The 22932-nt window shown below is 44.6% G+C and overlaps 2 protein-coding genes across 3 annotated transcripts in view; one reads left to right on the plus strand and one right to left on the minus strand.

Moving 5' to 3' along the window:
- The first annotated feature begins 370 nt into the window (after nucleotides 1-370).
- Nucleotides 371-2612, plus strand: LOC147615461 (F-box only protein 6-like). Its single transcript, XM_086779567.1, has one exon. The coding sequence runs from the start codon at nucleotides 712-714 to the stop codon at nucleotides 2272-2274; it is 1563 nt and encodes a 520-aa protein (XP_086635693.1). The 5' UTR covers nucleotides 371-711; the 3' UTR covers nucleotides 2275-2612.
- Nucleotides 2613-11655: 9043 nt separating this feature from the next.
- LOC147615462 (uncharacterized) overlaps nucleotides 11656-22932 on the minus strand; it is a 58843-nt gene continuing 47566 nt past the window's right edge. The window contains exons 5-13 of one of the 2 annotated variants that reach the window (XM_086779570.1): nucleotides 13626-13718; nucleotides 13490-13527; nucleotides 13337-13388; nucleotides 13120-13227; nucleotides 12685-13035; nucleotides 12445-12580; nucleotides 12294-12363; nucleotides 11992-12114; nucleotides 11656-11857 (exon numbers count right to left, since the gene is read on the minus strand). In XM_086779570.1, the coding sequence (XP_086635696.1) occupies nucleotides 12458-12580; nucleotides 12685-13035; nucleotides 13120-13227; nucleotides 13337-13388; nucleotides 13490-13527; nucleotides 13626-13718 (765 nt within the window). In that variant the 3' untranslated portion in view covers nucleotides 11656-11857; nucleotides 11992-12114; nucleotides 12294-12363; nucleotides 12445-12457. Of the gene's footprint in view, nucleotides 11858-11961; nucleotides 12115-12293; nucleotides 12364-12444; nucleotides 12581-12684; nucleotides 13036-13119; nucleotides 13228-13336; nucleotides 13389-13489; nucleotides 13528-13625; nucleotides 13719-22932 lie in introns of both variants that reach the window. The other variant, XM_086779568.1, reaches the window with a different exon arrangement.

Here is a 22932-nt window from a genome sequence, read left to right on the forward strand (position 1 = left end):
GGCATCTTTACAGGCACGCAAGGTGCCGGGGAGCGATCCAGAAGGCGATGCAAGGACAGGTGGCATTGATATCTCCCACGAATTTATCCCTCTCTCCTGTCCCGCCCCTTCACCCCTTCCCCATGGGCTAATATCATTTTGCACCATTTGGACCCTATGTCTTGTCTCATGTCCATAATTTTACTCATTCTTTGAAATTTGATTAAATCGTAGGGAGCAATCATGAATGAAGTCGAAATCAATCAATGAATGAATGAATTGGAAAATGTAGGGGGTAATCAATATGAAATGAATAAATTCTAAGCAAGTGATGATAGAAGAACCCAATATTTTCTTGTGATTATTTAACATTGTCAATTTTGCTTTCTGCTTTCTTGACGATTGCTTTCTGCTTTCTTGACGATCTATAAAGAGTTGCAGTGCTTCCGGGGGGGAACACCATAGCTCTCTGGAGTATTTCCCGGAGGGGTAAACCTTGGCCATTTGTTCCAGAGATATTCCCCGGTCAAGCGGAAATTATATATCGCGAATCCCCGGGAACCCGTCTTCGAAGAGGAAGAAGGAGAAAAGGGCACCCAACCCGCTGATCAGAGCGATTTTGGGTGGGATCCCTGAATTATATTTCGGCTTTCTTGGCTTAAACCCTACCAACCGGCGGGGCAGAGGGGGAGGGGCAGGGTGCGGGGAAGAAAACGGTTGGTTCAGTGAAGAATGGACGGGGGCAGGCAATTAGGGCGCGCGAGGGGTAGGGGCGGAGGTAGGAGGCCGTTCAAGCATGGCAGGGCATGGGAGGCCTCATCAGATTCGGATCGCCAGGATCGCCCACAGCAGAGGTGCAAGGACGGGATGCAGGTGGTCATGGATGCAGCAGCTGCTGCAGCCGCCTCAACACAGCGAAGAATAGTGCAAAATACAGACTTTTGGTACCGCAGTCTCTTGGCCATCATAGCTTTGCGAAAGACGCCGCTGACGACAACTGAGTGGATAAAAAGAGCCAAGGAAGATTCAGGCATGTGGATCCCGGCACATGAAGAGCCTAAGTGCAAGTCAGGGCGGAAGGAGGAGCCAGAAACAGATGGTGAAGAAAGCAATGCTGTGTTTGTGCCTTTCCATCTCATATTTCCCAGGCTCCCAGTACATCAGCTTTTTCAACTTCGATGTGTCTGCAAGCTTTGGAATTTGATGCTGCAAGAAGGGCCACACACGAACAGGGAGGAGGAGCAGGAAGAATACTGGTTTGTCATGTCCCGACCGCTTCCACATGATCAACGAATTTGGAGCTTCAGGGGCTTCAGCAGCGTAGACAACAGGACCTTCTTCCGCTTCCCTCTTCCCAGCCTCAGTCATGGTAAATTATCAACCTTGCTCGGGGGGACGCATTGTAGCCTTCTACCGCGGTTCGAGCATCGATCTTATGTGGGCTCCTGTCTGCCTCGCCTAGTCAGTGCAGGGGGGCTTATGTGTGCCTTTGTGCATAAGCCAGATGCATTAGATGATTACTTTGTTATCGTCTTTAATTGTCTCTCAGGCTCTGTGAGGGTGCTGCCTCCTCTCCTGAATTCGCAATACCTCTCCACAGTACCTCGCTCCAAAGCTGTTGGTTGCCACATGTACATGTCAGTTGATGGTCAGGACCCAAGCCGGTATTTTGTCATGCTCACACAACAGGAAGCAGTTGTAAGGGACAGAGACAGTCCATACTTTGAGATTTTTGACTCCAGGAGAGGCTCTTGGAGGGTCGGGTGCAACATTGAATCGGCAGTGGCCGATTCTAAGGTGTCTCTCGGTGACTTCTTTTTTCTAACGTCTGAAGGGACTCTGCTGGTATACCATGCTGCACATGATTTGTGGAGGAAGGTGTTGGTGCCCAGAAGAGAATCGGGAGGTTCTCCAACCTTTTCAAAGCACAAGGGAAGATTGCTGCAAGGCCTCTCACTGACATCAGATAATACTTGCCTTGGGTTTGTTGTGTGGGAGCTACAGCTTGTTTCTTCCATAGATGCCATCTGGGTGGAGGTGGCAAGAACCCCACAGCATCTCTGGCAGGAGCTTTGTTGTAAAGATTGGATTCCCACGATCAGGGCAGAGGGAGGCCTTTTCTGCATGACATTCGAAGATTCAAATCTGCAGGGGCGTTTCAGACCACCTCTTGTGTATGACATCACTCAAAACTCGTGGTATGTATTGCCTGGCTCGAACGATTTTGGTTGCATCTTGGTGCATAGGCCAAGACTAAGTATGCTCCTGCCCCGTCTTGAGGGGGAAGAGGCATAGTGATAAAATTACCCCCTCCTCTTACATACTGTACATAGCACAGCTCGTGCAAGGCCCTTATCACAGAAATTCTTGGCCCTGTTTATGATTTGCATGGCTTGTGCAAGGTACCTGTTTTATTTTCTCCAATCTTTAGTCTTTTTGGTATAAAAAATTTGTATTTTCACCACACCTCGTGGTAAGATGTGATATTTTTGGATTACTATTGCTGTTTGGAACGCAAGCATATCAACAATTATGCTTCAAAGCTTTCCCTGGTCCAAATGCCTTGTACAGCATACTAACTGCACAGATGCACATCATGCTCTCGTGCAACCAAAATTACATTTTCCCCTTTTTGCTGGTGGTGTTTGTGAGGTTCCCACTGGGCACCTCATGCAGAAGGGGGGTGGGTTGTAGCAGGGCCTTCATACAAAGATTGCTTCATGTGTGGCTTTTCTTTGTTTTTATCTCAAAATGTACACTGTCAAGGTGCGAGTGATGATTTTTACTAGCGTCAGTGGTTTAAAATCACATTGAGTCCAATTTTTACTTTTCTCACTTCTAATTATTTACTAGTCGCACGAACAACAAGAGTAAAGATTGGGTGTTCAAATCAGTGTCTGCTGTGAATGGGGTCTTTAAATTTGCCCCTGCGTTGGATGTTAATCAACTTGGAATCCCCTTCTAATAGGCTGTAGTGCGCATACTTTGTCATGAACATGGTAGGGCCAATCCAAGTCCAGCAGATTGTGCCCAAAACAGGATCTTTTACATGATTTGACAGTTGAAGAGAGCATTGGTAACAGAAAATAACCAGAAACTGTTTATTTGTGCATGTGCAGTTTCTTGGATTGTACTCTCAAAGACATAGTAGATTATATGAAGACCAGGATTTTGTTTAGGAATGCACACACGATTATGTTTTGAAGACATGTTAAGCTTGTCCATCCGTTTGCAAGCATCCTCCAAGGCGTGTGCCAAGGGGGAGCTACTAGTGTTTTGTTCTTGTTTCAAGAGAGTTTTATATGCTGTAAGCACGTGTGTCAGTTCAGTACACAGACTAAAGTTCAAGAGTGCCGTCGTCTGCATGAACCGCAGCACGTGTGGTAGTATAGAAAGGGCTTGAATGTAGTCTCATGGTCTGCATTTATCGCAGGACCCAGTGCTGAATTGTTTGAATATATGCAAGGTGACACATTCAGTTACCTTTTTAGCTTCTTGCATGCGTAAAAGCAATTAAACCTATGATGAAATTATATAGATGCAGTCTTTAGCAATTTGATGGGACATGTATGTGGTACGCCTTGATGAAACATCCTCTTTGAAGGGAAAGCTCAGATTATTCTTAACAAGTGTGTTGTGAAGGGTTCTAAAGGCTTTTTGTAGCATAAGACAACTAACAAGGGCACTATGCCTGTAACATCTTGAAAACAATACCACTAAAGTAAATGAAGTTTTGTGGGGATAAACTCAATTGCATGCATATGGATGCAAGAAATGGGCGAAGCTGATGGTCTTCATATGGATGGATGGGACATCTCTCTTTGTTGCATGTTGCTACATGGTCGGAGGACTCTAGTTCCTATATGCACCTTGACAAAAAAACATGCTTTTGTGGAACTAAAAGAGAACAATACTTTCAAAGCAAATGCGATGTCATATAGCCAAAAAGTACTAGACTCTTCACATGACGATCATGCCATGTATCCCTTGTGGTGAGACTATGAACACATATGATAGACATGTTATGGATGTAAAAGAGCTCAACATGTAGAGGAAAACGTAAGCAAATGTGTAAGAGCACAAGTCTCCTTGTTGCAAATGGAATGACTCATACTGAGAACTTTGCCTACACAAAGCACGATGGCAATAATGTCACGAACTACCTCCAAGTAGTATGCATCATGTGGGAGATTTTACACTTGGTCCATGGGTTTCAAAGTCAGATCACTGTCTGTTAGATGTCGAAATTTAGAGCCATGCCCACTTCTTTATCCATTGTAAGAGGGCTCCCATCATCCATGTATGGAATCGTACAAGTCCACAAGATTCCCCCTCATTGAGGCAACACACCTGTCATGTGCACGGATTGGTATCTAACGTGTACTGGGGTACACAAGACTAGCTCAGATAGCCTGGGGAGGCTTAGGGCTAGGCAGGCTTGATTCTTGGGTTGAGTGGCAAGGGAACGAACCAGTTAGAGGTCTTCGCTATTTTTGGCGCATTGGGCACGAGTCTATATAAGCGGCCCAGAGGTTCGGTTCTCAGAGAGCCAATGGGAGCAAGTCTCGTTCCCAGATGCTAGGTCTGATCTTGCATTGAGTCGCGGACGCGCGCCTGCATCTTAGCGTAGCCCAAGGCCCAACAGCAAATCCAAGGCCTCTAGGCGCCACCTGGTGGTATGGGACACCAGGCTGGTCAGGATCTGGTTGGGAGTTCGTGCTAGTAGCTGAGCTCGTGGCTCAGAGGGGACACCTCCTGATTCGGGATCGCATCCCGTAGATGTTATGGTTGGGTGGTGAGCAGCCTGCTCATATTCCTCACGTTTGGTATGTTCTTGTGTTTGCTTGCAGATTAGAGGTTTTAGGAGTGCTGGGGTCGTGTCAATTAGTATCAGAGAGGTAGGAATCTCTGTTACGAGTAAATTTGGACGTGATTTTCTCCAGGTATGCCTCAAATTCGAAATTCATGTTCATGCCATGTAAGTGCTTGTTAGTTCATCATTTAAGGGTTGTTTGTTGCCTAGATTGGGATAGAAGGAAGGAGTGAGAGAGAGAAGGGGTGAATTCGATGTTAGTTGCTGAGGGTCTAGAGAGAGAGAGAGAGAGAGAGAGAGAGAGAGAGAGAGAGAGAGAGAGATATGGTGTAGTTAGGGTGAAGTGGTGAGGAAGTTATGGCGCAAGGATAAGCGCGAGAATGCCTCTGGAGCGCAAGGCTGTGGCGAAATCCAAGGAACCCCGAGCACTCAACTCTGGTTGCGGGAACTCTAAGGAAGGAGAGCGTGTAGAGGTGCGCAGTAGTGTTGGGCATGGTCATGATTGGGCCTGCGAAGCCGAAAAAAACACCAGCCCTCCTAAGTTTGGAGGGTGGGCTTTTCTAGAAAGCTGGGCTTTCTAAAAGCCAGGGCCAGCGAGTCTATAACGTAGCGGATTGCTTCCCTTCACCAGCCCGTCGACTGCGCACAAGCTACACCTCTCCACACGTTTCTTCGTGGATCCCGTCAGCCAGGGCGGACTGCTGCAAAAGACCGTACAGACCAATCGCCTTCCCTACCAAACTATGCCATCCAGGATCCGGGGGGGGGGTGTAACTATTCGTCAGTTCGGGATCAGCCGCCTTTTTTCTCTTCAACCAGCCTGGCTGTTTGTGAGCCTTCTCCCATCCTCGTGTGGCGAGCCTCTGCTTTGCTTCATAGTCTTAGCTTCGAATCTGCTTATTGCTTAGACTACCCTCTTCATAAAATCCGATTTCAGTTATGGTGGCTGATTCAGTAGACCCTGGGCTCGGACCCTGGGCTCGCTATGGGTGATCAAGATATGAATTACCACGCAGAGGATGACCAGGGCCTCTACAATGATTTGATTATGAAGATTGCCTTCAGTGAATTCACCACTGCTCTCGATGAAAAGTTTGAGCGGTTAATGCGAATCAAACGGGGTTGACACAGCAACTCCAAGGGATTCAGACTTCAATCTCGCTTTTGACTAGCACTGTTCAAGCGCTCACGCGTGTGGATGCTTTGGCTACAGTGTTGGGTCCAAATATCACTCCAGATCCTTATCCCGGAGATCAGAAATCCAGAACCAAGGAGGTGGTTGACACTTGGTTGCACAAGTGGCAAGTACACTTCCAGTTTCACCCTTACCCCGATGAAAAGAAGATGCAGCTTGCAGTAGGGTATTTGTCAGCTTTATTGTGGCGGAAGGAACTCCGACCGAAGCCTGCAACATGGATCGAATTTGAAGAGGTCTTCAGGAAAGAGTTTCTGAAGAAGGAGGAAGATTATGATATCGCAAGCAAGCTTAAGGCCCTCGATATGTCCAAGATGAATTTGACTTTTGAGGTCTATCTTCAGAGGTTTCGTGATTTGCAGACCACAGCTACAAAGATGGATCCTATCACCTTGTTAGGTTTCTTTGTGGATGGTTTGCCTGACTCGTACAAGCTACAGATCAAGAATAACACATGTACTACTTTGCAAGAGGCCATGAACTATGCACGCATCTATGATGATACCATGGCCAGCGCAAAGGGAACCACTACTACCGACACAAGTGGGAAGAACAAGAGGAATTTCTTCCAATCAACAACTGGTACCGGGGAGTCGAAGTTAATTGACAACACCTCCAAGAAGAACTTGACTCATACGAAGAATGGTCGAGCCCGTTTCCTATGCACCTCGAAGTTAATGAAAGAAGGACGTTGCTCTATATGCGAGGAGCGGGGCCACACTCGGAATGATCGTCTTAAGCGCAAGAACCAGTTGCAAGCGCCGGGACCAAAGCTCAATGCGGTACAAGGTACCAAAGCTAAGGGAGCTAACCAAGCTTTGATGACAGATATTTCAGTAATTGTCATTACATGCGCACTTTCTTGTAATTGCACTTTTAATAATTCGTTCTTTGGCCCCCATGACCTTTTCCGAGTTTATGGAGAAGTAAGGGACCAAACAGTTCACATTCTCTTTGACCCGAGCAGCTCTCACAATTTTGTGAACTACAAACTTGTGCAGAGGATGGGGCTGTCCACGACACCTAACGATCACACCTACGAGGTGCGGCTTCCAGTTGGGAAGCAATTTTGGGATCGCAAGGTCAACGCACTTTCAATCTGGATTCAAGACTACACAACTGCTCTTACATGCTATGTCATGCACTTGGAACATGTGGCTTGTTAATTAGAATAGAGTGGTTTAAAACCCACGATATTCTGATTGGATTGAAAGATCATACACTCTCTTTTTTGGACAATTAATAAATGGGAAAGTATTTCCATGGACTTTATTACGAGTTTGCCTAGAACGTGCAAGGGTCATAATTCTATCTGGGTCATAGTGGACCGTCTGACAAAAATGGCTAGATTCTTATCTACTAGATCAACCATATCAGCTGTTCAGTTGGCTCACGAGTTTGTAGACCATTTGTTTAAGCTATATGGTTTGCCTTTCGACATAGTTAGTGATAGGGAGGACAAAGTTTACAAAGTAACTTATGGACACTTGTTTTTGAGAAGTTGGAAACTGCTCTAAGTATGAGTTCCTCAAATCATGCACAATCTGATGGTAGTACAGAGAAGGTCAACCAATTGGTTGAAGTTATGCTTTGGGCATATGTTCCTAAGAGACAGTCTTCATGGGAAGATTATCTCCCCATGATAGAATTTCCTCATAACAGTGCAAAGCATTCAAGTCCTGGTTGCAATTCTTTTATGCTTATGTACGGGTTTCAACCTAAGTCACCAGTTATGGTTGGGTTCAAGGGAATTCAAAATGCTGCAAGGAAATTCTTGCAAGACATGCAAGAAATGTTCCAGTTTGCGAAGGAGTCTATTAGAAGTGTCCAAGACATCGTTCACCTAAAGAGTACTCTAAAGGGACGATGGTATATTTACATATTCCCAAGGAATCCAAGAGCCTAAGTACTGGTTTGGTTCCGAAATTATCCCCTAGATACTGTGGTCCGTTCAAGATTATTAAAAGAATTGAACCAATTGCATATAAACTAGAATTGCCTCCTGATGTTAAACTACATCGAGTGTTTCATGTTAGTAGACTGAAAGAGTTACTGGGTGCGGATGATCCAACATGTTTCTCCTCAAGAAATAGTAGAAGTTACGGATTTGATTTTATTCCACACTAACCTGAGACTTTGAGAGTATTTTTGAATTTGGCAAAAGATAGATTCGTAATAGAGCTATCACGGAATACAAGATCAAGTGGAAGGATCGTGTTGAGGAGGATACAACATGGGAGACATTACCGAACCTCAAGGTTTGGAGACATTACTTGTATGGTTCTAAGTTTGTTGTCTTGACTGATCATCAATCAATCAAGTATGTGTGTGACGGGTCAGAGTTAAGAGGAAGAAAGGCATGGGCAGACTTAATGCAAGATTTTGATTTTGAGATACGTTATCGAAAGGGTTCCCTGAATGGTGTGGCGGATGTTTTAAGTCGGATAGAGTTTGTAAATGCTATTTCATTTACAGAGATATCCTCAGACCTGTTTCAATCCTTGAGAGGGCTTTGCGCAACTAATAGTCATTTCAGCTCATATTGGCAGAAGGTCTAGGATGGGAGCTCCATGGTTGACCAGAGCTCAGGGATTTTGCCACCTATAATACAGTTGGCAAGAGGTCAATAGATAATTCAGAACGATGTACTGTTCTAGAACGAAAAGATTTGTGTACCTGATGTTTCGAATCTTCAATCCAAGATTCTCTGCGAGTGTCATGATGCTCCTAGTGCTGGACATCCAGGGGTACATCAGACTCTGTCTCTTGTGAAACATACCTTTTATTGGCCTAAGAAGCGTGCATTTGTTGAAAACTATGTTGTAGGTTGCCGTGTTTGTCAAGTTACTAAGGCTGAACGTCTTAGAAGCACGGGCTTCTTACAGTCATTGCAAATTCCAGGTAATAAATGGGAAAGTATTTCCCATGGACTTTATTACGGGTTTGCCTAGAACACGCAAGGGTCATGATTCCATCTGGCATTGTGGACCGTCTGACAAAAATGGCTAGATTCTTACCTACTAGATCGACCATATCAGCTGTTTAGTTGGCTCACGAGTTTGTGGGCCACTTGTTTAAGCTATATGGTTTGCCTTTCGACATAGTTAGTGATCGGGACTCAAAGTTCACAAGTAACTTCTGGACAATTGTTTTTGAGAAGTTGGAAACTGCTCTAAGTATGAGTTCCTCAGATCATGCACAATCTGATGGCAGTACAGAGAAGGTCAACCAATTGGTTGAAGATATGCTTCGGGCATATGTTTCTAAGAGACACAGTCTTCATGGGAAGATTATCTCCCCATGATAGAATTTGCTTATAGCAGTTCAAAGCATTCAAGTACTGGTTACAGTCCTTTTATGCTTATGTAAGGTTTCAACCTAAGTCACCAGTTATGGTTGGGTTCAAGGGAATGATCAATGTTTCAAGGCCCCGAGGGAAAGAGAAGAAATGAAAATAAAGTCTGGCCTTCATTTGCTTACGTACATCGGTGCTATCACTCCTAACCATGAGCTTTCCTCCAATTGCGGAGTGAGCCTAAATAGATTAAAGCCTTCGTTAGGATCCTTCAAATTTTATAGCAAAAGAGTCCCCACAAGAGCCTAAGCCTTTACCCAAAGCTAAGACCCCAAGAGATAAAAACATGAATCCTTCTCTTGCAATGAAGCAACCCACCCAAGAGGACTTGGATTATGATGAGGATGAGAATAGCAATTCACACCATGCAAGAAATGTTGCAGTTTGCCAAGGAGTCTATTAGAAGTACCCAAGATCGGGACAGATTTTATGCTAATAGACATCGTTCACCTAGAGAGTACTATGAAGGAACGATGGTATATTTACGTATTCCTAAGGAATCCAAGAGCCTAAGTACTGGTTTGGTTCCGTAATTATCCCCCAGATACTGTGGTCCGTTCAAGATTATTAAAAGAATTGGACCAATTGCATATAAACTAGAATTGCCTCATGTTATTAAAGTACATCGAGTGTTTCATGTCAGTAGACTGAAAGAGTTACTGGGTGCGGATGATCCAACTTGTTTCTCCTCAAGGAACAGTAGAAGTTACAGATTTGACTTTTATTCCACACGAACCTGAGAGTATTCTTGAATTTCGCGAAAGACTGATTTGTAATAGAACTATCACGGAATACAAGATCAAGTGGAAGGATCGTGTTGAGGAGGATGCAACATGGGAGAACCTCCAGAGGACATTCCCGAGTCTTTTAGGGAACTCAGGAGTAAGTTCTTAGAGGAGGGGAAGTATGTCATGTGAACAGATTGGTATCTAATGTGTACTAGGGTACACAAGACTAGCTCCGGTAGCCTGGGCTAGGCAAGCTTGATTCTCAAGTTGAGTGGCAAGGGTATGAACCTGTTAGAGGTCTTCGCTATTTTTGACGCATTGGACCCGAGTCTATATAAGGGACCCAGAGGTTCAGTTCTCAGAAAGCCGATGGGAGCAAGTCTCATTCCCAGGTGCTAGGTTTGATCCGAAATTGAGTCGCGAACGCACGCTTGCATCTTAGCGTAGAAGGCCCAGCAACAGATCCAAGGCCTCTAGGCGCTACCTGGTGGTACGGGACACCAAGCTGGTCAAAATCTGATTGGGAGTTCGTGCCAGTAGCTCAGCTCGGGGCTCGAAGGGGACATCTCCTGATTCAGGATCGCATCCCGTAGATGTCATGGTTGGGTGGTGAGCAACTTGCTCAAATTCCTCACGTTTGGTATGTTCTTGTGTTTGCTTGCAGATCAGAGGTTTCAAGAGTGCTGGGGTCGTGTCAACACCACTTGGAAGCTCGCATTTTAAGTAATAAAACCTCAACAATTTTGAGTTAGCAACATGATTTCTTTAAACATTGCCACATGCTCCTTTGGTGTAATTTTTTAGATGCTTTTAAGATGGGATGATAGTGTTGGCTTCAAATATTTAGAGTTGTGCTTCCTTATTGACCATCACAACATTATAATAATAGTACTCTACGTAAATGATGTGACAAGTATGATACATTGGATCATGTTCCACTAAGAGCACTCAAATAAACATCTCTAATCCGAACTATATCGTAGCCCTTAGCAAACACATTTGTAGGCCTTTTAAAATTTTCAATATGTTGATACTTATGAATGACTAAATTTTTGAATTGTAAACATGATTCCTATAATCAAATAGCTCTTTGTATACTTTGTGGGATGAAGTTTGGTTTATCTTTGCAAATGCTAACTAAATTATGTAAAAGCAAAATTAAGCTCTTTGAATTTCTTGTGAGAGTTGAAACTGTTCTAGGGTAATTACATCAACGAATGTTCGATTAAAAATATACATACTATATGACAAAAACTTTAAAAAGCCAAGTTCTACAAAATACATGCTACTTTTCAGCTAGAAAAGAATAACACTTGTAGAAATACCCTCCACCTTGCAAAACACATGCCACTGCTATATACAAAATTACACTTAGCAAAATGCATGCTATTTCATGATAGACAACCACATAGCAAATGGCAGCGTCACTTCTGGATGCCATACCCTTTATTTGTGGCTCTTTCTATTCTCTTCCTATTTGACAACTCTTGCTGTATATCAAACACTGGGGGTCTTAGTGAACCTCAAAACATCATGAAATTTTTAGGAATATGATAGCTTTAACACCCAACAAGAGGCTCACAAAATGTTATGAGAACTTTAACACCCTATAGGAGACTAATGAAATATATCATGTGAATCAGTTTGTACAAGAACGTATGTACATCGAAGTTTCACTAGAAGATTGTTTTGAAATCTATACAAAGATGTGTACATCCAAGTTTTGATGACCTACAGTACAAATGGAGTACTCCTCTTTCCTGCTCCAGAATTTCCATCAATTGATCCTGAACCATAAAGCACTTTTTATGAGCATAAAGGAGAAAAAGAACAAGCTGCAAAAAGCTTTTTACAACACCTAATATATATTGAACATCATGAGGAAGCTCACGTGAATCAATTTGTACACAGAAATGTTTACATCCAAGTTTCACCAGAGATTGTTTTGAAGCAATCTACAAAGATATGTACATCCAGGTTTTGATGCCCCACACTATCGATGGAGTACTCCTCTTTCATTTTCCAAAATCTCCATCAATTGCTCCTGAAACACAGCACATTTCAGCATCTCCTACTACATTTCTATGGCTATATATATGCACCAGCCAAACCAGAAAATGCATTGCGTCTGCTCACAAAGACAAGAGAGAGAGAGAGAGAGAGAGAGAGAGAGAGAGAGAGAGAGAGACTTCTAATAAACAGAGAGAGAAGGAGAAAGAGAACCTTAGTCATTCCAGGAAGGTACAACTCTTTATCCCCTCTCCAATCTGCTACATACTGCGCATAATAATATCTGTACCACAAGTGAGGAACTTTGAAGAATAAAATAAATCCCCATTAGAGAACAATGTGATAGCCCTAAGCATAGAGATACCTGTATCGTGCTATCACATCAAAATACTCATTTTTCCGCCCTTCCTAAAGATCCACAAGAGTCGGAAACTGTAGCGACCAGCGCAGTAAAAGACCTCATGCAGGCCTTTGTTGTCTCCCGTGTAGATGCTATCGACCTACAAAATAATTAGAACATCTCTAGTGTAAATGCTATCAACAAGCAAAATAATTTAAACATCACTTTCAAAGCATTGTAATATCACCCATCACAAATCTTTACCTGGTGTTTTAGAATCACTGTGGATTTATCCCCACTATCAAAAGATGGGACAGTCCTGCAACACCTCGATCCTCGCAAATCCCCAAGCAATGTATCTCTGGCATCAGCTTCAGGCTGATCCAACGGGGATTCAGCTTTAGCTTCTAGCTCATCAGAGCTGTAAAGTGGGACATCTAAAGTCACCTCTGGGCTCCACTGACGGAACCTACAACACTCGTCCCGCATCTTAAGTTCAAAGTTTGTCACCGCTGGTGCTGTATCAATGCATGTGTGCTCCTCTGCAATGCACCAAAAGAGCAATTGCTCTGCTTGCGCTTCTGTAAGTTGCGGGGGAAGACTTTGTGAGGCACCCTGGACATAAATAAGAGTTAGCGTAAAGAAGAGCATGCAACATAAACATGCTTTGCGTTAACAAGTTATCGAAAGACATGTTACCTGCTGAGCATGTCTATAATTTGTGGTCTCCCTTGCTGCCCGTTGTGCTAGGTGTTCGTTGTAGGTGGGGCCCGACCATCTATGTGCCGCATTAACTGTATAAAAAACCTGTCAACAAGTAGCAACAATCAATACCACAACTTCTCAAGATGCCTACAACATCCAACAATTGACACAAATATTTACATCCATGATAGAACTTTATGGCAGGCCTTACCTGTTGGCTCCTCCTAGCACGTTTCTTTGTGTCTACTTGCTTGCCTAACAATCTGCAAGCCCCATGACTAGCAATAAGAACATACATAGAGATTTATATCTTTCTCTATTATCACATAACAAGAATACATGAGAAACCACAAAAATTCCTCACCTCGGAGCTGTAGACGCCGCATCCTCAGAGCTTGGTAGCTTTGAATGATACAACAACAATGTAACGGCGGTGACCAAAACTATTTTATTTAAAAAAAAGGCAATGACAAATATGAAGAAGACAACAAGCCTCTTACCTCCTGAAGTATCCCTTGCCTCAAGGATGGACGAAGGATTCTATTAGTTATATCAATCAAAATGCCTCTCACAATACGAGGTGACCCCAAAACCTGGAAAAGAAAGAACCAATGTATCATAAGCACGCTACACAGCCAACAAAGAAGCCAACCCAATAGAAGCTTATCATTGTTTGTTTGCATTTTTGAATACATCAATTTTTGAATACACAGGGACCCCCTACACTGCCATACGTCTGCCACATAGGTACCTTCAAAAAAGGCACCAATCATAAATAGCCTACTCTAGAGAAAGGCACCCACCTGCCACATGTTGCCCCACTTTGATAGAATCAAATAAAATAAAATATTCCAATATATCATCAAGAAAGTCTCTCGTAACCGCCCACCAAAGCAATAAAAAGGAGTCCTTCCCCCCTCTCTCATGAGACACCCAGTCTCTATTCCTTGAAGGTCAATCAATCCTCATTCCCCTTTCTTATCTAGTCTTCTCCCATCCGTGCAAAGAGACTTAAAGGCTCTTTCTTCTTTTCTAATCTAGAAACAATCTCAAGGCCTCTTCCCCCCACAAGAATACTTAAGAAGATCCCTCCTTCAAAAGGATGCATAGAGTTCCCTAGGTGTCCGTTTCGCGAGCAAGAAAGTGCATTGGAATCCTCTTCGTGAGCTAAACATAGCCATACTCCTTTCCATTCTTCAATCTCCCTTATTCGCTACAATCAAGCATACTTCCTCTCCTATGATGGCCCCCAAATGGTGTCAAGGTGCAGCCATTCGTGCGTTGTCAACATCGCAAATTGCGCTCCTAGATGGATTGAGACCCTGGTATGGGACAAGGAAATGATATTGTTTGCATTGCTGTATGTTTAGGAATATTTTTTCTTTTAACGGTTTCACACGCATGATAGTACATACTACCAACTGCTTAGAAAACCAAAAAAAAAAAGCTTATAGGGGTTTGAGTTGGGTGGAAAGTAGGTGGATGCAGACCCCAACGGCACCATCCCATGGATGGGTGGACCCAAATAAACGGGTAACTTCTTGCTTCGTAGCATAAGAACAGCCAATAGGCATTACACTCGAGCAATGCCTTCTTTTAGGGGACAAGCCAACAACTATGCCCTGCATCCAATGGGTAAGCAAACGTTGGCTTCTATGAACCAAGTGCAAAGCCTACTCCACCTTCACGCTAGGCCATCTAGCCCAATTGGTACAGCACAAAACCCAAGCTTTCTTTGTAAGAAAGAGTTGGGTCCTTGATCATTCGTATCCTTGCTTCTAGTGGAGGCAAGAGATTTTGCCGATTGGGATAACCAAGGGACCTGGCAAACTATCAAAGGCTCCCCATGACGAAGGCTGTCAAGGACCTTACAACATCCTTAGTGCCCAAGAGTAGGTGCAGGTTTCTATGAAGTTGGTCCAAAAAGGACATGCTTTATGATATCAGGTGATGGGCATACTCAACCATCATTAAAAAAACTATCTAAGCTGTATACAATAACAAAGAATCACAAACAAAGAGTTCAAATCCCATTTACAGCTCCCACACACATGCATCATGCAAACAAGGTTTACACAACCCTTCTCAAGAACTCGAATATGGCAAGTGCTTAATCTACAAGTCCTTGACTTAATCAGACCTACCCTGAACTCGGTCAACGCAATAAGCTACTAAGCTAGCAGACTTTCCTTGCTATCCTCCTTCATTGTCACTCACACTACTTACCAATACTATTCTATCAAGTATTGATCATAAGGCATGGGTGCTCAAGGTCAGCTCTACCACTACATTCAAAGTTGATGCTAAGTATCAAGCTAAAAGGACCATCGGGCCATAAGATATCCCTCATAGGCACAAATCTCACAAGCTCCAACCTTCATGTAACCAACCTACCCATGTCAATAGGGTACATGCTGAAGGGTACATGCTGATTACCCAAGCTTAGGAGGAGTTGAACTATAGGTATACTAAAGTGTGGAGCCCAAAGCATGACCATGGATGGATGGTACCATTGGCAACGGCGACAATGTCGGGCAACAAGGCAGTTCTAATGGCCAAGATGACAATTCTATGCAACAATGTACAATTCTGTGGGTGGCTACCCTAGTTGAGGGCTATGGGCCAAGGCTTGGGAGGTCATCCCATAGCGAGAACCCCCAGCCCAAAATGTTGGAGAGAAAGGCCTCCACGTCATCCTTGCCAAAATTTATTGGCCGACTGAGTTGTTTCCAACCAACCCCGCCCCACTCTTAGAGCATTGCAATCTACATCAAACACTCGTGGGCAAAGAGAAAGAAAGAAAGAAAATTTGTTAAAGTCTACGGAAGATCAGAGACCCGAGTTGGAGAACGATTAGAGCACGTATGATTGAGGTCCTCTGCTCTCCCTGGAAGGAGTCGCACTAGCTGAGGAGTCGCGCTCGACATGGCCAAGCGGATATGGAGATCATGCAGACCTCGCCCCCCTCCACGACATGACACTACTCGACAGCTGCAGATCCGGGAGCTTCTTACAACCCACCAGGACATATCAGACCTTGAGCTATGATCCTGATATGTATCTTATAGACTCCTTTCAGCTTTCAATTTCAGGTTTTAGCTTTTTGATAGCAATTTAGCACAGTTCCTACTTTTATTTTACAGTACCCGGCAAGGGCCTTAGCAAGCCCTCTGCCTTTGTTTTAGTTCCTCGAGACTTGTATGAATCAACTTTTTTGTTGCACCATGTCCCATAGGCCCATGAGACCTCCAGTGGGCGTTAATAAATCTTTCTTTCTTTCTTTCTCACTCAGACAAGTGGAGCTACTTGATTTTGAGTTAGACCACCTCAGAGCACCAGAGTTAGATCTAGTGGACCTTGGGATAGTGAGACACTCGGATAATGCAGTCCATGTGACGTGGTATGGGAGACATTTACTAGAGATGGGAGCAGTACATGATCTGATAATATACAACGGTCTTCACCGATGGCCGTTGTCTAGTGGGCTTACTTGCTTCCCACATGGAGGAGGCACTAGTACTGTGGATTACTTATTGGGTTCCTTGGATTTTATACCACGAGTACATGACTTCATAGTCCCCCCCCCCCTACTTGGTGCCAACCACTCATACTTCTCATTCAACATTTTGACTGCATTACCAGAGGCAAGGCGTGATCCCCCCTGCCTCCACCCTTGTTTGAGTACCCTTCGATCAATCTCTTGATGCAATATATACGAGCCACCTGTCCCACGGGCTTATGGCACCCTTTAGAGATGATGCAGACCTCGCACATGCCTCAAACACACTTGTCTCAGTGATCCATGATGCTACCACCAATTTTTTTCCCATGACCCAACTCAGATGTATGCCCTGCAATTGGGAAGATGCCATAGAACCCATGGTTTAATGATGAGTGCAAAGAGATGAGATCTCACCTCATACGGGAGCAAGTTATGGGACATTTGACGAGATCTGAGGCACCACAGATTTCACGACATCTGACACAATATGAGAAACATGCCTTCCTCTCACACAGGATGGATAAGGTGATTCGATCCTTTCGAAGAGTGAACCTACTTTTGCATGGGGACTCAGCCGCTCATTCCCATCACAGATCCACATATATGACACACCTATGCGACATCCTTTTATGACGTCCCAGTTCAGGCACCATCAGCTATTCCCAGACCCACCACTTGCATTTTGTTTACCGCACAGAATGTGCGAGCTGCACTACAACGGCTCCATAACCGAAGAGCCCAAGACCATGAGAGACTACGGACTAAACACTTTGCACATACACAGGAGATCTTAGCCTCAATCCTAGCACGGATGTTCAATCATGCCGTATGTCACGGCTTCCCCCCATCGTGGATTACCACTACCATTGTGCCGATACAAAAAGCAATGGACCCCATGGATACGGGGAATTACCGCACTGTTATGATTGGTAATACATTGGCCAAGATTTATGGGTTAGAGAGAGAGCTCCGCTCCTATACAGAGATGCATGGACAGCGAGCCGTGGGACATGCTAGTTTCTGGAGACAACATTCCACTCTAGATCACATCTTCACTCTACAGGCTATCATCGAGGAGGCGAAATATGGATCCCAGAAAGTCTATGCTTGCTTTGTAGACTTTCAGAAGGCCTTTGACACAGTTGCACCATCTCGCATGATTACACGGCTTAAGGAGATGCAGATTCCAAAGGATATGATTTGGGGGGTGATGAGTATGTACAAGTCAGTCAAACGGAGAGTCCGCACTCCTGGAGGCATGTCAAAATGGGTCGAGGGCACGATAGGATCATTGCTGGCTGACTTGCTAGTACATATATTCCTATATGCATATGACACTCTCTGGGCTCTACATGGATGAGATCACGACTTTCATTGATCGCCTAGGAGGGGAGGGATCCTTGCTTGCTAATCTAATGATACAGATACTGTTGTACACATATGACATAGTCCTCATTTCCTCTTAAGCGCAAGCCTACAGAGACACCTAGAGACCCTAGAGTAGAGAGAGACCTAACAGTCAACCTTGGCACGACCAAGGTTATGACCTTCAACACCTCATGGGCAATACTTCATCGACACAACTTCACTTGCCGAGGGGAGCCGGTTGAGATTGTGCAATCATACTCCTATCTAGGGGCAGTCTTCACGGGGCTAGTTATCACAATGACTCATGCAACCAGGGCATGACTCACACGTGGGCAGGGAGCTTTGGCTCGACTAGAGAGACTGCTTCCAGGCATGCTTCTAGGACCCTTTTGCAAAAAAGGTACGGCTGATTATATTACTGAAAAATTCGACAAATACAATGAACGGGGACCAGCCAAGAGGCCAAGGTCCAAAGTACTACCCCAACATCAAACTGAAATAAAATGATACAGGCCTCTCACGGCAGAGTGGAAAGAGTAGGGGCAAAAAGCCACACATGAAGCGTGAAGTGCCAGCAAGGTCCATTATTGGACATCTAGAAGAAGAGAACCTGTTGATCCCAAATACAGATGGTCCAAGTCCCTAAGGTCACCTGATAGATGACATCCTGTGTAGATGCCACAAAAGCAAGAAGCCTACATGTTTGAGTCGTAAGCTGGCGGAAAGCCCCACAAGGTACATATCCTAGATCTAGGATCACCTGGACCATAATCCTGAAGGCCCCGCTCCAAATTGCTTGCGCTAGGGGCAATCTCAAAGACAATACTTTGGGATCTCAACTAGCTAAAGCTAGCACCTCTGACATACACCATCGTGCCCCATTTGTGCAAGCCAACTGCCCATGGGTAGCCCACCATGGGCCAACAACCAACAGAAGTATGTGATCCGCCAGGACCTCCGGTTGTCCCAGAGGGAGAACCAAGAACAAAACATGACAATGACGGACTACTAATCTCCAAGTTAGAACTAGACATGGTTCCCGCACAATCTCAGAGGCAAGTGAGCATGGCTTAGAGGCCCATCATGCATGGATGCATGAACAACTCAAAGGTCTAGACAAACTGTGGTATAATGAGATCCTATCAAAGCCAATACAAGGCTCCTATAGTACATCCCCCCCTGGCTTCATAATAGGACATGGTAGGAAGCCACACACAAAAAAATAGAAAAGATGACATCATTTTAGGAGGACAATCCAAGGCTGAGAACCTTTATTGACTCAACACACGTGATTTATTGCATTCATTTTTGGGGAACACCCCCAGGGCAAAGTACCCAATCACACAACATAAATAAATAAATAAAAATGTAGATCTCTCGAAATGAGAGATGTCCTCCGCACAGCTGCTGCATACAAGTGTATGCACATCTTGAATCTGAGTGTCGATGAAGATCCCGGCATGAATGCCCTCGAAGAATATGTCGGTGAAGGTCATAGGAGCAGCTGAGTGGAGCAATCACAGCATGACTCTTAAAATGTCGAGCTGAGAGTTACTAATAACAGTTTGAAGTCCTTAGGTTTAAGAAATTTTGCTGAATTTAGCAAAACCCCCAAATAGATGTATAAATCACTGATGAATCTACTCAAATTTCACAAAATGCCCAAATGTTTGCATCAATTCTGATCAAGGAAAGGGGAAATCAGAAAATCCCCAAAAAGTTTATGAGAAGATATTGCAGGAAAAGAGGCGTTGATCTATTCAAGAGTCAAGTTCGAGAGCTGATAGCATAATCTTCAAGCCAACTTCTCAGCAATTACGTGCATCGAGAAGATTCATAGTTAGTTGTGGATGTTGTCAGTGACAAGATGCGTCCAATCAACGTTCAACTATCCTCTATTGAATCTAGTCTATTGCCATTGTGTCGTTGAGCCGTTGTTGATGCTTGCAGAATCAGCGAAAAGTGAGCTCACTCTTGATTGGCAGGGAGAAGCATCCACTCAAAATGGCCTTGTGGCGATATTGTGACGATCCCAAAAACCAACAACCAGAACACATATGTATAATCAGATATCAATACCGGAACGTAGGCACTGAAGGGACCCGTTGGCTTGAGCGAGGCACAGAGATGGCTAGAAAAGAGATGTGCGCTGTGTCGTATGTAAGGGTTAACCTCCAGCCAATGAAAATGTCTTTCAAACGTATTCTGATAAACACGCATCACGACTGTGTCCACCAATAGAGAGTAACCTTGTGCCAAATAAGCAGACTGTTGCACACATGGAGTGGATTGGGCCTTCAAGGCAGTCCCTCCTTCGTTCACAGTGGGCAGAGTATAGGATAGGATTCAGCTGGCAGAGATCCACTCAGTTGTTCCATTTTCAGATTTTGTTGCGGGCTCCAGCTCCCATTAGATGTTAAGGCATGGGCTGCCTCAGAGGCTGCAGGCTGCTTCCAACAGTCTCTTGCTGATATGTCAGGAAGTTGGCGGGAGCTTTGTGATCCTTTCCTAGCGGTTTTACACCTATTCTCCGATCCCGCGGTTCAGAAGATGACTCCACCTTGCCCTCCAAACCGGTGTCCAAGTGGTTCCGGGAGTATGCACATAGCCACTCATTTGCCTCGTCCTCAACATCGAACAAGAACCTATTCAAATCCCGTCTCTTTACACCTCATTTCTTGGAATGTGAATAGGTTACATGGCTTTGGAGGCCGTAGTCCTAGGAAAATGATTCTTTACCAGGAGTTGCAGTTGGCCTTAGTTGGTCATATTGATGTGCTTCTATTGCAGGAGCACAAGTTATCCGCTCAACAGGCTTCCCAACCTTCCAGAACGCTCCCATACATACTGGGAGCCTTCGATTGAGGATCATGGCCGCAATGGTGGAGTATGTACTTCTATTAGTGCATTGCTGCGTTACCCTTCTCCTCGTACTGTGCTAGGGTTGGGCGCCACGCTCTTTGTTAGAACAATGTGTGTAGCTGTAGGAGGTCATCACGTATGACTTGGTTGAGAGAGAGTAGGCACATACGAGCAGGAAGAACAAGAGAGTAGGATAGGATTAGATGCCACGTCAAAAAGATCCTAGAATGTGTAGCATGCAGGGAGCTACTGTGCGAAAAGGACACACAAGAGAACTGCAGTTGGGTGCACCGTAAATGGTGCTAAATATGGTGGGAATACTGCCTAATAACTGAATACAAAATGGATACCAAACTAGGCATCAAGCTGCTGTATACTGCTGTCTGAAAGGGTGAAATCGCCCCTGGCTGGTGCCCAATCCGTACACTGGAACTAGGCGACTGTAGGAGAGCGCTTCTGTCTGTTGTATCCTCTAGATCTGCTGCGTATTGGGGGGCTGGAGATAGGCGAAATCATGCTGTCCAGAACTGTACTGGTGACTGCAACTGGGGTGCACAACTGGGCGGCAACAGGGAGCCAAGGTACTGCTGGCAGATCTCCCTGGAATGAGGGGCAGGAGCCACTTTATAGGCCCCAGTTTACTGGGTAGGGGGTCGGCCCACATCTGGTCGGCCAACCCCTTCAGTTGGCCGACCAACTGCCCCAGTTGGTTGACCAACCGATCGGCCAATTGGTTGGCCAGCTGGGGCCCATTGGGTAGGCCGACTAGATGGTTGCAGGGGCTGTCCTTGGGCGCCTCTTCCTGGGCTGTTCCCTCATGCAATTCTTACTTCTCTAACCCCTTCTAGAAGGAAGTAAATTGGTGCCACTCTTCCTTCATGATCTGTTGCCGGAAACTCCCTTCTGGCAGACGTAATTGACTGATCTTAGATAGCGCTCGTGTCACTGTGCACATGTTGTCCCACATGTAGTTTCAACAAAGACACATGAAACACATTGTGGATCTTGGAGGTGTTGGGTAGCTCCAATTGATATGCTACCTCCCTAATCTTGCGGCTGATCCTGTAAGGCCTGTAATTCCGATGAGCAAGCTTTGTGTTGGTATTACCCTTAACGAAGCATTACGATTCTTGTGGAGATACAAATGCACAAAATCTCCTTCCTTGAAGACCAAATATCTCCTGCGTTCATTGGCATAGTTCTTCTGCTTGGCTTGGGTATCCTACATATTCTTTTTAGCCAATTGTAAAAGAGCCCCCATCCTTTCCAAGTCATCTCATGCTTGTTGATTTTTCACACCATGTCTGCAAACTGAGGAAGACATTTGGCACTTTACACCCATACATTGCCTCAAACAGGCTCATTCCAATAGAGAGCCTGAAGTCCGCCGACAAAAGTGGGTGCTCAGCCTGACCTCAAATCAATCTTAGTGAAAAATTGAGCACCCTTGAGTTCATCCAACAGGTCATCTTTCTTGGGGATCGGAAACCTGTTCTTGATAGTGGCTGTCACCAGGAGGTGAAACTTTTTGCAGTTGTTTTCCTTATTTACATTTCTTTATAAATATATATTTTTCTTTTCTTTCTCTTTGGTTGCTGTTGCTTTCCCCCGGGATCTCTTGGAAGGGCTTGGGCCATTGCAATGTCAGAATGGGTCAACCAGTGGGACTTTGGACCAGTGGTTGGCTAAGCCTGAGAACTGCACTGAAAGATGAATGACAGTGTCCAGGACATGGCCACTGAATGAGGGCATAGACCGGTTTACACTAGTAAGTGGCCGCCACCGAAATGTGAATGTATCTTGAATTCTAAGCAAATTCTGAAGTGACCGTAGTGGTCAAAGATGGTCAGGAGACCAGAAGGAATGCAGATGACATCATCCCTAAAATCTAGGGAACTGCTATTTTGGGCAGTGTCGGAATTGAAAAGTGTTCGCGTCAGTTTGTGCGGAATGTCAAGGGGACCAAAAGCTGACAAAGAACTGTTGTGAGAATGTGAACCAGTCAGGAGATTTTTAGCTTGGAAGATTGCATGTGGAAAAGGCTTAAAAATGTGCCAAGTGTCAAACTTATGTGC

Source organism: Cibotium barometz, chromosome 40 (assembly GCF_041138505.1).
Source record: "Cibotium barometz isolate CiBa-2024 chromosome 40, ASM4113850v1, whole genome shotgun sequence".
NCBI lineage: Eukaryota > Viridiplantae > Streptophyta > Polypodiopsida > Cyatheales > Cibotiaceae > Cibotium > Cibotium barometz.